General features: G+C 40.0%; 1 protein-coding gene across 3 annotated transcripts in view; it reads right to left on the bottom strand.

Moving 5' to 3' along the window:
* Window positions 1–15,622, bottom strand: part of tbc1d20 (TBC1 domain family, member 20) — a 47,954-nt gene that overhangs the window by 17,637 nt on the left and 14,695 nt on the right. For 2 of the 3 annotated variants that reach the window (XM_041204779.1, XM_041204782.1), the window contains exons 2-7: window positions 11,926–12,111; window positions 9,212–9,292; window positions 6,451–6,637; window positions 3,738–3,839; window positions 2,112–2,253; window positions 1,751–1,929 (exon numbers count right to left, since the gene is read on the bottom strand). In XM_041204779.1, coding sequence (XP_041060713.1) covers window positions 1,751–1,929; window positions 2,112–2,253; window positions 3,738–3,839; window positions 6,451–6,637; window positions 9,212–9,292; window positions 11,926–12,111 — 877 coding nt within the window. The remainder of the gene's footprint in view (window positions 1–1,750; window positions 1,930–2,111; window positions 2,254–3,737; window positions 3,840–6,450; window positions 6,638–9,211; window positions 9,293–11,925; window positions 12,112–15,622) is intronic. The other variant, XM_041204781.1, reaches the window with a different exon arrangement.

Raw genomic sequence — 15,622 nt, forward strand, 5'->3', positions numbered from 1 at the left:
TACTCACCCGACTCTTCTTTGGATTTAGGCATCATTTTCACTGTTTTCACTTTTTAAAATAATTTAAAACGTGTATGTTGATTTCAAAAAGGTCCAAGAACCCATTATCTACCCCTTTGCAAAAATATTCCCCCCGACCCCCCATTCTTATGAAAACATCAACAATAGCTACAATTTTCAACAATTCTCTCTGGGAATGAGTTTGACCAGGCCACACAACTCCTTTGGTAAAGGTGCTGAGTCACTAAGAGCCCTAAATGGCACAATTCTCTCAGCCATCCAGATTTCCATTACAACTTCATTTAGTTCAATAAACAAAGCTCAGGAATAGTATTATAGAAATAACAGTGAACAAAACCTTATGGTACCATAGGAAATACTATTATTCCAGTTGTGTAGTGCACAAGGTCACAGTAGTGTCTCTTAAGTAGAGCAGTAAAACATCATACAGACCAACATACAAGTAGTACATTAGCAGCTTATTAAAAATACACTTTCAAATGAGACTTATACATGGAACCACAGCTCAGTGCAGAAAGGAAAGTGGTAAATTAAAGAAATTATAATCACCTTAGGGTTTAGCACCCCTTTGCATGGTCTTGGGGGTAGTATATTAGCATTCCTTATTTGGATTGGCTAACTAATAGAAGACAGTGAGTTGGGATAAGGGGGGTATTACCAGGATGGCAACCTGTAATTAGTGGAGTGCCACAGGGATCACTGCTGGGGCCTCAATTATTTACAATATATATTAATGATTTAGATGATAGAAATGAATTTATTGCCAAATTTGCAGATGATACTAAAATAGGTGGGAAGGCAAGTGGTAAGGATGACACAAGGGAGTCTACAGAGGGATATAGACAGGTTAAGTGAGTGGGCAAAAAATGGCAGATGGAACATAACGTGGGAAAATGTGAGGTTATGCACTTTGGAAGAATAGAGAAGCTGAATTTTATTTAAATGGAGAAAGACTGCAGAAGGTTGTAGCACAGAGGGATTTGGGAGTCCTAGTGCATGAATCCCAAAAAGCTAACATACAAGTTCAGCAGGTAATAGGACAGGCAAATAGAATGTTGGCCTTTATTTCAAAGGGAATGGAGTATAAAAAATAGGAAAGTCTTGCTAAAACTATGCAAGGCACTAGCTACAGCACACCTAGAATATTGTGAACAGTTTTAGTCCCCTTATCTAAGGAAAGATAAACTGGCATTGGAGGCAGTCCAGAGAAAGATCACTAGGTTGATTCCGGGTATGGAGGGATTTTCTTATGAGGTGAGGTTAAGTAGGTTGGGCCTGTACTCACTGGAGTTTAGAAGAATGAGAGACGATCTTATTGAAACATAAGACTCTCAGGGGGCCTGACAGGGTAGATACTGAGAGGTTGTTTCCCCTCGTGGGAGAGTCTAGCACCGGAGAGCATAATCTCAGGGTAAGGGGTCGCCCATTTAAGACAGAGGTGAAGAGGAATTTCTTCTCCCAGAGGGTAGTTATTCTGTGGAATTCTTTACTGCAGAGGGCTGTAGAAGTTGGGTCGTTAAGTATATTCAAGGCTGAGATAGACAGACTTTTAATCAGCAAGGGAGTCAAGGGTTATGGGGAAAAGGCAAGAAAGTGGAGTTGAGGATCATCAGATCAGCCATGATCACATCAAATGGCGGAGCAGACTCGATGGGCTGAATGGCCTACCTGCTCCTACATCCTATGGAGTCTGTTAGAAGCATGAGCTTCAAGCTTGATTGGCACTTACCTCTCTTTCTGGGCAACCTCCCTGGAAAGTTCAGACGGAGGAAACTGAACAAAGAGGTCACCAGCACGGCTGATCAGGGTCTCGTATGGCAGGTCCTGTGGGATCTGGGAAAGCAGATGGTGGACAGCAGCCATATCACATTCACTCTCCAGGACCTCATGTCCCCGGTATAACACAATCTACAAAAATAAGGAAACAAACCCTAATGAGGGTGGTAGTATTTTAGACTCTTAATATATCAATTTGGTGATGAAAAATATGATGCTTTCTTTGCCATTGGTTGAATTGAATGGAAGGCAGAAGCGTGGTTGAGGGCGGACACTTTAAAAATGTAAACACACAAAATAAACAATATACCTACCACTGCAGCAAAATAGATGGGCATTAGCGGATGGCACGCGAGGAAGAAGTCATATAACCGAACCACATGCCGGAAATCTGAAAGCACGTGACCAAACCAAGTTATCAGCCAGCTCAAAGCGAAGATAGTACCAACGTCAGCTCTATAAATATAGAAGAGCAGGAGAGAAAACCAATGTTAATGCAAGTAAGCAAATTCATTAATGGATGCTCATTGCCAAGTTACGACCGTTAATGGCTAACTGGCCACTTCAGGCATGTTGCATCTCATTAACACTGGTATCATCCTGCTGTGGGCAGAATTGGCTGCCACATAATCCTACATCCGTCACTGTACTGCGAAGTAAAATCATTACATTTGAGTTGCAAAAAAGCACTAATATGTCTTCCTTAAATATGGAAGCCCAACTTAGAATGTCTACAACAAAAATAAAAATATCTGGAAAAACTCAGCAGGTGGCAGCATCTGCGGAGAGGAGCACAGTTAATGTTTCGAGTCCATATGACTCTTCAACAGAACTAAGTAAAAAATAAGGGGGGTGGGACAAGTCGAGCTGGATAGAGGGCCAGTGATAGGTGGAGATAACCAAAAGATGTCACAGACAAAAGGACAAAGAGGTGTTGAAGGTGGTGATATTATCTAAAGAATGTGCTAGTTAAGGGTAAAAAGCAGGACAAGCAAGGTACAGATAGCCCTAGTGGGGGTGGGGTGGGGGAAAGGGATCGAAATAGGCTAAAAGGTAGAGATAAAACAATGGATGGAAATACATTTAAAAATAATGGAAATAGGTGGGAAAAGAAAAATCTACATAAATTATTGGAAGTACTGTAAATTCATGTTTTTGTTATGAAAGATTGCTAGTATTTCAGAGTAGCTTATTAAAGAGATTTTTTCAAAAGTGCAGAAGGTATAGCATCGACAAAATATAACAAGGCACAAAAAGTGAAAAGCGTCCAAGTTACAGACGGGTTCTCTAGCATCATCGAGAAAACAAAACCATCAGTTCATTAAATAATGCTTTTGTTTTCTTTTTTTAAAAACAATTGTTCATTAGTTGGCTCTGAAGATGAGTCATACGGACTCGACACATTAACTCTGTTTCTCTCCACAGTTGTTGTTAGATCTGCTGAGTTTTTCCAACATTTTCTGTTTTTGTTCATTAATTCCAGTTGGGTGGTCCAGTAAACTAGATGCTTGATATTGGATCTACTGGTAAGGGGGTTTCCAAACAGTGGATTCGCAGTTCAAAACTTCCCACAACCAAATGCCTTTCATTTCTTGAACAACTGGCCTCTTTACACATGAGCTGCAGTCTAAATGGGTGCCCAAGCCACTAGGAAGCTTTGTTCAATTGAATGGCTATGGTCACAATAATTCCTAAACCAGGAATATAAGACATCAGCATTTCCCCGCCCTCAAAACTGGATCTTCAAATAAGGGCCAAAGAAAAAGGTTTCAAACTGCAGGTGCATCAGATTTCAGTAATCATTGGCTTGCCAACACCTATATGTCAGAAACAAAGTCCAGGAGTCCAAGGGAGCATGCTGATATTTGAAAAGGCTCCCCTAATCATAAAAAGTTTCAAAACCACTGCTGCAAAGAATTAAAACAAATTTGCATCCTCACCTTTGCATGAAGTCATGTACTTCTGGGTTAACTCTCTCTATTATTGGCATAAGGTAATTTAAAATGTGTTTTGTGTTGTCCATGGTTGGGTCCATAAAATCCCTGCAAGAAGTTTGAAATAAAACCAATATTTAATGCACAACATGGGTAACCAATGAAATAGCCAGAACATTTGAATCCATCTGTTAGTATAAAATGGCAAAAGCATTCAGTTGAACTATTTGCTTGAATATAAAATTCCTGTGCTAGATTTCAAGGAAGACACAGATGAAGGTAAGAAATTTGCTTAGTGTAATGCATTTTTAGGAATGATAAATGGCTGTGCAATCCAAACTCAATGGATTGAGGTTATTTATACATATGGCAGCACATAAACTGGAGAGCTCTGAAAGGCTAGAAACACATTAGTGACAAAACAAAAACTCACCCTGAACTCTCTCCAACCCATCTCACCCACAGAGGCAATGTCCTTGAAAAACACTTCTCCCTACAATTTATTTAATAGGTATGCATATCGTCCAAGCCGTTATGGCCAGTTCATTTCATTTTCAAAAGGGTTCCTTTGGTGGCTAGTCAATTTGGCAGGTCCCAAAGCGTGAACAGCAGATTCCTGCAGTCTGAGCTGAAACACTACTGTACTTCAGGATATCTTTACTTCATTGTGTAACACATTCCGCATGTGTTACGTAAACAGTACATTGGAAATGTGATTACCTGTACTCAAATTATCTTCCTGCTAAATCTGCAAGTCTATGTCTGTATTTAAATGTTGGTGAATATAAAACAGGGCATTTTCTTTATTCCCATTATTAAGAATTATAGCTGTGCCATATGTGCAGGACCAGAATGTACAAGGTCTAAATTACCAGCTACTTTCTATTATGTATCAAGTTGTAATGGATAGCTAATAGAGAGTATTCTGAGGGTTGAGACTACACCCATTAAAAAGCTTAAACATGTTTATACAAGTTATCAGAATCCTGAAATTGGATGACAGATGGTGAAAATTATTAGTCTGTGATGTAGATTTGAAAATAACCTGCATATAATTAATAGAGTTTTTAAAATCTGCTGTTACATCAGCAGGCTGTGCTAGCTGGTCAATTATCAACGATGCCTGGAGCACGCAGACATGCGTGGCCTAGATATCAAACTGCAGTCTACTACAGAGGGATAACATGGTCCCAAATTTTCAGAGAAACCCTATTTACCATCCTCCCACTCCAGCTCCCCTTCAAGAAGGGCAAACACTAAATGGTCATCAGATAACTGAGGAAACACAGATAAGAGATAGCAAGAGCTCCTCATGAACAGTGTGGTGAGCAGGACAATTGACCATAAACTATTTGTTGCAAACCAAAGCACAGATACACACCATACCTGATCAAACAGTATCATCAATTCTCTCTCTGCAATGCAGTCATGGTTGGCACTGAATCCTGCTTACATCAGCATGTGTTCTCATACCAAACCTCCAGGCAACATTTTCCAAGAACTGTTGAAGCAAGTCTAAATGTTTTCTCAGCTGAATGATAGACATCTACCTTCAGAGTAATGAAAGGAACTATGTAAGGAGGCTAGCTATGTGTCAGCCACCTTGATGTTCCAGGCATCCAAGTTCAGTGTTTATTCATCAAGTGCTTACTCCAGGTTCTCATGTTAAAGACATTGCATGAGGCCAACTTCTCACCATGATACTAAGTGGCAGACTCTGCACAGAGCCTCCCCCCTGCCCCTCAACCCTTCAATTGTTTCCCATTTTTGCCACATGTGCATCTCAGTTTGGTCCTGGATCTTACACGTGGGTTGCAGGAAGGCAGCCCTTCCAGTTGTGAACTAAGAAGAACTACTTGGACGCAAGCCACCCACCTGGTTGAAGGGCTGTCATATAAGTATATTACAGAGAGATGCTAACAACACTTGCAGTAGGGGATGGAATTTTAATTAGCGGTTCAATAGTCAGTATTGAGGTTAGGGTTTAAATTTACTATAGGATAAATCGCAGAGCATCAGGTGTAAAATCCATTTGAAGGAAATGGTCCTTCACATTTTGGACTTTATGTTCTACTTCCATTCAGGAATGCAGTTCAATTTTATACAGATCTGGTGGAAGACTGTTGACGCTCAGAGCGTGAAGCTTAAATCCAAATAAAGCCAGTAGTAAAGAATCAAATTTTCATTCAGACCACTCGAGTTTCAAATTCAAAAACAGAAGGGCAAGAAGAAGGGAAATTCACAAGATAATATATGCATAGTGAATTGCCAAAGCAAGAATAGAACAGCACAAATTGCCCAATTTCCATGACTTCCCAAATGGAGGTGGAACTACTAAATTAAGTATGCATGAAGACAAAGGAAGCCTTTCTCATCCTTTCAAGATAAACACAAGATTTCAGAATTAAAAGCATGGAAATTGCGTTTTTTATGGTGGGGGTGGAGCAAGAAACAACCATGAACACTGGCTATGTGATCAGGTACTGAATCACAGAATTCTACCCCTACATGAGTCAGCAACTTAAGATCAGGAGAGGAAAAAAATTGAGAGAGCAAGGAAGGAAAAAGAAAGGAAATGTACTAAAAATGGAAGGCTGGGAGCTAGAAGAAGATGGGGCAAGTATGTTCCGGGCAATCGAGCACTGTCTTCTCAGTTGAGTAGGGTAATATGTAAACAAGATTAACTTATTAAAACTTAAAGCATTTGTGTACCAAATACCTGAGATGATGTGTGGAAAGTTTTTCCACTAGGGCTGTTGCCATTCTCTCACCGACAACCAGAAGGAAGGTGACCACTATGTCATGGTAACCTTGGTAATAGTGAAGCTGAGGGTTTTTCTTCAGTACCTCCAGGATGCTGTCAATCAGTTCTTCTTGCAGTACTTCTCGTTCTGCATCCGGCATTCCTGTAGACATCATCAATCCATGACAAAGAAATATTTGCCAAAGAGCATACAAATCTAGAGTGTTTCATAATTCAGTCCTTGCACATTGACAGAGATAGATCAGCTTAATCAGAAACTATGGCAACTACCACTAAAGTCAGTTACATAATAGGGAAAAATAATTTCAAAATTCAGTAACATTCAGGATACGCTTTTCCTTCCCATCGCCCTTCAAAAGCAAGCTAGCCTATCCACACAGTCCCTCCTCATCAATGGACTTAATGAACGAATGGTTGTAGAACTGAATAACCTCTTGAGCCTTACATTATCTATTTCAATTGCCTTCCTTAGTAACTGGAGAATAATGGAGAGTTTTGGTCTCCATACTTAAGGAAGGATATTATTTGCCTATGGGAGAAGTGGTGTGCAATGGAGATTCAATGAATAGATTCCTGCAATGAGAGGATTGTCCAATGACAGATTGAGTAGAATGGGCCTATATTCTCTAAAGTTTAGAAGAATGAGAGGTGACCTCTTTGAAAACATAAAAGATTTAGATGATTTGACAGGGTATATGTTAATGGGCTGTTTCCCTGGCTAGAGTGTCTAGGATTAGGGGCATAGTCTCAGAATAAGGGGCCGGCCATTTAGGATCGAGATGAGGGTAAATTTGTTCACCCAGAGGATTGTGAATCTTTGAAATTCTCTATTACAAAGGCCTTTAAATATTAAATCATTGAATATATTCAAAGCTGAAATCGATAGATTTTTGGACACTAAGGGAATCAAGGGATATGGAGATCAGATGGGACGAAGTGGAGTTGAGATCAAGGATGGGTCATGATCTTACTAAATAGTGTAGCAGATTCAAGGGTATGGCCTATTCCTATTTCTTATGTTCTTATGCCATCTACTTTGTAACAATTAGCCTTTGGGTGAAAAACATCCATCCAACTTTTGTTCCTAGCTGTTGAAGCTTTTGCCATGAAGAACGTTACAGCAGACAAAGAAACCTCTGTATTGTCATTTTGTTGGATGCTGCAATGTTTTGAATGTCATATAATGCACCTTGCATTATTCTTCCAGTAAGGTGGACCATAAGCCCAAAAAAGTCTAAGTTAGCTAAACAGGATTGTGAGAAACAATATCACCGAGACGTTAAGTTAATGACCTGGCCTGACTTGTCAAGCACTAGAAGTAATCCACAGCATGCTTTTTTGTAAGTGCTATGAGCCAAGCTCAACAATTCTGTTACCAATTAATTCTGCAAATTACTATGAAATAAAGCATTTGGTAGGTTAGCTTAACATGGAAGTCTCTGTCAGCTTAACGTAACAGGAGCATGTAGTGGGAATGCTATATGTAATCCAGAAACAATAAATAAGTTTACTGTTAGCCCAGAGTAAGCATTTATGCACATTAAAAGGCAATTTTCATGACCAAAACAAAATCAAATTGAAGGTTTAGTCTTCTGTGATAGGTATGCAAAGTATGGTTTTTGACCATAAAGAACAATTGTAGATCCACAGGACTATGGTCACTCTCTCCAAAACATGTGATGAAAAGAGCAATAGAGGCTGCCAAGCAAAGCACAAGTACTGTTGGTTATTTAACATGACCATGAGCTCTCAGGGTCCCTGATTAGGCAGTCCCGAAACATGCAGCAGGTTGTGTTCGCTCAGTTCTTAACATCTGAAACCACAACTGACTTCTGGCAGAGTGGCGGGGGGTGGTTGGGGAGATAAAAAAAGAAACAAGATGGATCCTCCCATCTTGTGCTAGAGCCAAGCTGATCACAATTGTTACGTAAATAATCTCTCTTAAAATGCAATATTTCTTTTCTTTTAAAAACATTATTTTTCAGTCCTTTGAGTTCTTCGTCTATGTTGTTTATCATCTACATTCAGGAGTGCAGGTATGTTCCATGCCCCCAGGCCTCCATAAATGTTGTTCAAATGTCACAGGGAAATCACCAGAGCAGCAGTGCTTATTTATCTTCTCTCTGTTCCTCCAGGGAAATACTTGATCCTCATCCTCAGCACATCATAATAGCGACAACTCTAACTCAATCTGCAACGACAAGGATTTACAGGCACAAAACACTACTTCTGGCATACCAGATTAGTGCTTGAATCTACTACATCTCTAAAATCACACTCGTTAACACTGTTAAGGAGTCAGAGGAAATCATGACGTGCTTGTAAGCGGTTGTGAAAAACAAAATTAAAAGGAATAATTTCCTCTACTTTGTTGAGGTGCCAATATAACCATTGCTGCTTTCACTGTAAAAAAGATTTACTTAATATACAACTTACCAGAATCATTCAGAATCCCATCAAAGCAATTTAAATACAATGAATTACTCTGAAATGCAATAGCCATTATGTAGGCAACACAGGGATTCTTTTGTACCTAAGTCAGTGAGATTAATAACCAGTTGATCTGTTTAAACATCTTTCTCCCCTCCCTATTTCCCTGGATACATTATTAAAAACTGCTGACATTACTGTATTAATAGAAATAAGACTCCAGGCATAAGCCAGTTCCAAACAAGTGCATTTTGCATCAGCAGATTTTTGCACTAGGCTGACTTACCAGGTGGAAAGCGTCGCAACGACCTCTGGACATCTAGTAACACTTGTTGATAGTCTTTATTGTTCTGTCGGAGTTCTGGTCCTGTTGCAAAGGTTAATGTTTAATTTACATGTTGCACAATTAAAAAAGCAACCAGCTGGGAGGTCTATGGATACACAACAGTAATTAAATTACATTGTAAGACACAATCCAAAAGTCACTGAACAAATGCATTATGTGCTTTCCAACATCTTGAATTAAAATCACTGATATTTCTCATGTTCATCGCTCAGGCATTTAGCTAAAATTCCAGCAATTAACTTAAGATGTACAAGAAAACTCTCCTATTAACTCAGATGATAAATGCAATGTCCAGTATGGACTTTACATATTAAAAAAAACCTTCATTCATCATTGTTCTAGGTAGTTTGCTAAAATAAGCCAGGGACTCATTTCTGATCACTGCTCAATGCCAGTTTAGGTGCAATGGTAGTACTCTCATCTCAAAGTCATGAGCACAAGCACACAGCCTAAGCCGACAGCAATGCAGTACTGGGATTGCTGTATTGTTGCAAACAACGCCGCTCGGGTGAGATGTGAAACTGAGACCCCCAACCTCCAAAGCAGATGGATCGAAAGGATCCCATGGCATTATTCAAAGGGTAGTTAGGGAGCTTTGCGAGTGATCTGGCCAATATTTGTCCTTCAAATCACTGCCATAAAAATCAGATTAATTGATAATTTACCTCATTGCTGTTGATGGAAATTTGCTATGTGAAAATTCACTACACATTTGTTTACAAGGCAAGTACCTACACTTCAAAAGTAATTCATTGGTGGTAAAGCATTTAGAGGCACCCCGAGGACATGAAAGGCACCATATATCAACGTAATTCTTTCTTAACTGTATGATCCCAGCTGATGTTACTCCTGGATAAGTCAGATCCCTGATAAGATCGATCAAACCATGTTCCAAACTTTTATTTTTTGTTTAGAAACGTGGAGGGTGGTTACTGAACAGAGCCACAGAGTCTGCTGAAAGTACTTTTAACAAAGGATAAAACATTTATTTGATAAGAAAAAGATGAACGATATTACACTTCTCCTTCACCCATAACCATACCTTTACAGATATATACAGATTCATAAGAATAACATAAGTTACAAAATCTATCTTATACTCTAATTTTCACAGTAAGTATACAGTCCATGTAAACCAACAGGTGACCTGTGCTTGGACACACCACGCTCCAAGATCAAGTGACAGAGCCACCCAAAACAGATGCTATGGATCTCTCATCAGCTTGCCCCAGACGCTTGTCACACCATGAGCCAACCGGTCTCACGGAACTCCATCTTTCTCCTGAGGGTTTCCAATGTCAATGCTCGAAAAACTCGCTTTGGAATCTTCTCCCAAACAATGCTTTCACTTGGTCGTCTTCTACAAGGATCCACCTCCAGGGTTTCAACTTCTCCTTCTGAAGTTCTTTCCCCCTGGATCTCCACTTGCATTCAAGCTTCATCTTTCATGCACTCTCAGATATTCAGCCAAGCCAACAGAACACCACTGCTTCACAGGCCTGTAGTAAGGAGCCACCAACTTTTGGCTGTCTCCTTGGATCTTCCGGCTTCTCACAAGCCCACTTTGCCTTGAGTCTGCCTCCTGCAGCTTTCTCTCTAATTCTGAGCCGTTCCACTGCTCCTTGCTTTCACTTCCACTGAACAGGACCCCTTCCCAATTCCTGTTCTTGCTCTTTGACTTAACTGTATTCCTGGGCCTTTCTTTTGTCCCCACTCCCTAGTTTGTGGGATTTTTTTCTGTTCTTTGGGAAATCTGCTCTCTGCAATTCCCTCTCCTGTCCAGCTTCCTCACCCTGCGGTATTCACAGACCAACTGAACACAAACTGCTTTTCTGTTTCTCTCTGTAGGTCTCCTGTAGCTAGGCACAGTTTTTCCTACTTTATTTTTAACTTCCCTAAAACACTTCAAGCATTGTAAAACCTCATTAAAATTCAGGAATACAAACAAACCCACAGACTTGCTGACTCCACTCTCAACCAAAAATCCAGGCTTCACTTTTCTAAGACACAAATAAAAAATTAAACTTAAACCTACAGCTAAAACTTAAAGCTATTGCTAATTCCTAAAACACACAAATACACATATAACTTCCTTAAAACTATCTCGAGTTCCGAACACAACTCATGCTAGAAAGTGTAAATGTTGGTTGACAATAGGATACAGCCACCTTAGCTTTGCAAAAAAATAGTCCTTGTGAACAGCTCTTCGAGGGAGGCTGGTGTGGTATCAAAGGCTCCAGAAAGGTCAAGAAGGGGGAAGAGGGATAGTTTCTCACAGTCATGGGGACTGCCATTTCTGTTTCTCTATTAAAGTAGGATTGGAGCTGTGGAAATATGGGAATGGATTTGGGAGACAGAGATACATTCCAAGGATTTTGGGGAGGAAAATGAGGTTGGGGATGGAGCACAGTGGTTTGCAAGGACAAAGTGCCCTCTGTAAATGTTTAATAAAGATGCATATTTCATTTAAACCAATTCACAATAAGTATTGCTACCCTAAGCTTGTGACCATGGCAACTAATTGGCCTGTAGCCTTAATTTCAAGTCCATGTCAGCTCTAATCTTTAGAGATCTTACTGTTGCAACAATAGCTCAAGATAACAAAGTATCTCATATACTAGATTCTGATCAAATACACAGGACGCAAGTAGTACCTGGTTTGGGAGCTAGATCATGTGTGTTTATGTTAAGCAGCTTTGGCCACACTTTGCAACGAATTTCATCTGTCAGAAGACCACCTTCACTGATTGCCATTCTCCTCAATGCAGCCACATCCACTGGAGAGCTGTTTAAGGCCTGGACGATTTCTGCTACCTTTCGTTTTCTTTTTGATTCATTATCTGATGGGAAATACAAAGTACAATGTCACTTCATAATTAATTTGAATTTATTTGTCTCTTCTCCATTCTGTCTATCTTCTCCAAATTCTGATTTCTATCCAATTCCCCCTGTAGAGAAATAATTGTATCTACCCTAGCATTTGAGAGGTCATAATTTCACCATGTTCTACAATGCTGCAATTTAGCAATGCATTCTGACCGCCTCCAGATCAATTGTTTCAATATTTTTCTTGTACATACCTACATCGGTTTTGAGACCTGTCGAAAAGTCCAACCCAATGAAATGAATAGATCTACTCAAGGATGTGAAGGACCACTCCCCACAACTAACATCAGTGGAACAGCAGAGAAAATACCACCAAAACGGCAGCTTTCATTGAGGTCACAAAGTTAATGTTTTCTTGTTTGTAAACAGTAAGTTAAATTCCCTTCCTCCTACCCCACAATAAAGAAGAGCACTTTGAATAAAAAGCAACCTCTTTAGACTTTCCTTACTCTTTACGGTAAAAAAGAATCCTATCTAATAGATTAAAACAACCCCTGCTAGACACTGTTTCTTTCCAAGTATGAGCTATTTCAGGATTGGAAAATGTAACTAGCAGAGTGCCAGCTGGAAAAATTCACAAATCGGTGTCAGGTTACCTTTGCCAGGTAAGATACCACAGCACAAAATTTAGGATAAAACTGCTTCTACTGTGTATCCTAATTTCTAATTTAAGGACAACGTATTTTGACATTGCCATTTCCCCAATTGTGTCTAAAGACATTTCATCTTTGGCCCAATAAGAATACTGCACAACTTTCTCAGTGCAACTGACAGACCACTTAATACCATTTCATGTTTTGAGAAACAAACTGCAGATTTGCACACATTACAAGATTTGCACACATTACAAATTGAGTGAGATCAATACTATAAACTTTACTTTAAATCTTTAGTGTTGATAAAAATGCAAGTTTTCATTAGATTTAATCTAAGGCCAGTTTAAAATCAGAGGAGTTATTTTACAAATTTGCTTCACTGACCTAGCCAGCACATCTCTTGTAATGGCTTCGCTTCACATGGTCTAACTATGGCCTCCTCCTATTCATCTACATGATGCCCCTCCGCAACATCAACAGTAGAGACGGATTAAATGTATGCACGCTCCTGACAAACTGCTGCTCACCCTCAATTCCACAAACACATTAAGAGGTGACAGCACGACTGACATGAAACCGTTGAAGACAGAGCTTGCTAGAAGACCAAAACATTATGTTTGACTCCCGACAAGACCGAATATTTTCACCTCTCAATATCACCTAATCCATCATTACACCACCCTTAACCACAATTTCCAAACTTTCATGATTAGCTTCGCCAAAGCTTTTCTTGCCAAACCCCCAAGTTCCAACACCAATCTCTGCTGCCTTCAGCCTATCCCACAACACAATCTGCTCCCATGTCCCTGACAAACTTCATTGTTCCTCCAATCCCTCATAGATCAAATTCAAAATTCTTGCTTATAAATCTCTCCATGATCGAGCCCCTACCTTTCTCTGCAATTTGCTTCAGCCTTACACACTAACTACTCTTCCAACCTCCTCAGTAGAACCCTCCTTTTCTGCTCTGCCCTCAGTAATAGAATCTTCAATCAACTTTGCTGCACACTCAGGAACGCTCTCCGTAAACCTCTTGTTGGTCATGCTTTCAAACACTTCCCCAATCTGTTCTACAGCTCAGCATCTAGTTTTGCCTATGAAACTTGTGGGACGTTTGATTACAATACAGATAATACTATATCACTCTGGTCCATGGTGATTTAAATTTAAAAAGCATTCTGGTAGTGTACTGAGTAATCACAAGGCAACATTCACACCTAAAAAAAAATGTGCTGACAGACACAAATATTAGGATGTTATCAGGGATGTGGGGTTAGTTATAAAATACACAGAATTAGGGTGTTTTTTCACGACAGAGAAATATATTGAGAAGTTCTGATGAGGTAAGTACACTAAACAGCCACATTTAGGGGAGATAGTGGTATAGTGGTAATGTCACCGGACTAGTAATCAAGAGGTCAGGCTAATGCTCAGGGGATGCGAGTTCAAATCCCACTGCGGCAGCTGGTGGAATTCAAATTCAATCAATAAATATGGAATTGAAAGTTAATCTCAGTAATGGTGACCGTGAAACTATCATCGCTTGTTGTAAAAATACATCTGGTTCCCGAATATCCTTCAGGGAAGGAAATCTGCCATCCTTACCTGGTCTGGCCTGCATATGACTCCAGGCCCAGAGCAATGCGGGTGGCTCTTAACTGCCCTCTGAAATAGCCTAGTAAGCCGGGTCAAGGGCAATTAGGGATGGGCAACAAATGCCGGTGACATCCACTTCCCATGAAAGAATAAAGAAAAAAACCAAAATGCAAGAAATTTAAGGCAACCACAAAATGACTCTTATTACCTATTCAAGGCAATTGACAAAAGAAGCAATGGAGAGATGAAAAACTATTTTACGCAACGAGTCGTTAGGATCCTGCATGTTTGAGGGTGGAATTTTCCGCACCCGCCCACTGCCAGGATTGTCCGGTCCTGCCGCAAATCTGTGGGCTTCTAGATGGGGCGCTGCCTCGCCCGTGGTGGGGTCAGGAAATCCCGGCCCAAGAGCGTCGTAGAGGTAAATTCAATATTGGCCTTCAAAAGGAATTAGATACTTATCTGAAGAGAAAATTTGTGCAGGGATACAGGAAAAAGGCAGGGGAGTGGACAGGGACAGAAAGCTGGCATGGACACGATTGGCTGAATGGCCTCCTTCTGTGCAGTAAACATTCAATAATTATGTACGAAGCGGAGTCAAAAAATTAATTTAAAAAGGTATTAGATAGCTATTTGAAAAAGGAATATTAACGCATACAGGAAATGTGCAGTACAACGGGATTGGGCAGGATGGCTCAATAGAAAAACACCTGCACAGATGTTATGGACCAAAACGGTCCACTTCCATGTTTTAACATTCTATGATTCTATGTAAATGACATGCCAAGATAAAATCAAGTAAAACACAATCAATTGATTATTTGTTGCACCATGTCAGAAATGCAAAATCTTTCTAGTTTAGCCTTTTCTTTATAGATTTTCAAACACAAGGGCCTTGAGGTTCTGAGAGGTGTGCTGAAATTCACCCAAAATTGATCAAACCAGCACATAAGATCATGGAATTTCAGGCGCAACTTAAGTCTAGCAAAATTTGTGTTTCCAATATCTTTCCAATTGGTTCAAAACACTGGAAACCAGACCAATCTGCACAATAGGCCAAGCCCTCAAGAGAGAATTAAGTCACAGAGTCATAGGTCGTTACATCATAGGTGGTCATTCAGCCCATCAAGTCCATGCTGCCTCCAATCAGTCCCATTCCCCACTCCCCAGTAGCCCTGCAAGTTATTTCCCTCATTCAATTCAATTTGCTTCTGAAATCATTGAGCGTCTCCACCTCCACTACTCCCATTGGCAGCAAGTTCCAGGTCATTAC

The sequence above is a fragment of the Carcharodon carcharias genome, chromosome 14 (genome assembly GCF_017639515.1).
Source record: "Carcharodon carcharias isolate sCarCar2 chromosome 14, sCarCar2.pri, whole genome shotgun sequence".
Taxonomy (NCBI): domain Eukaryota; kingdom Metazoa; phylum Chordata; class Chondrichthyes; order Lamniformes; family Lamnidae; genus Carcharodon; species Carcharodon carcharias.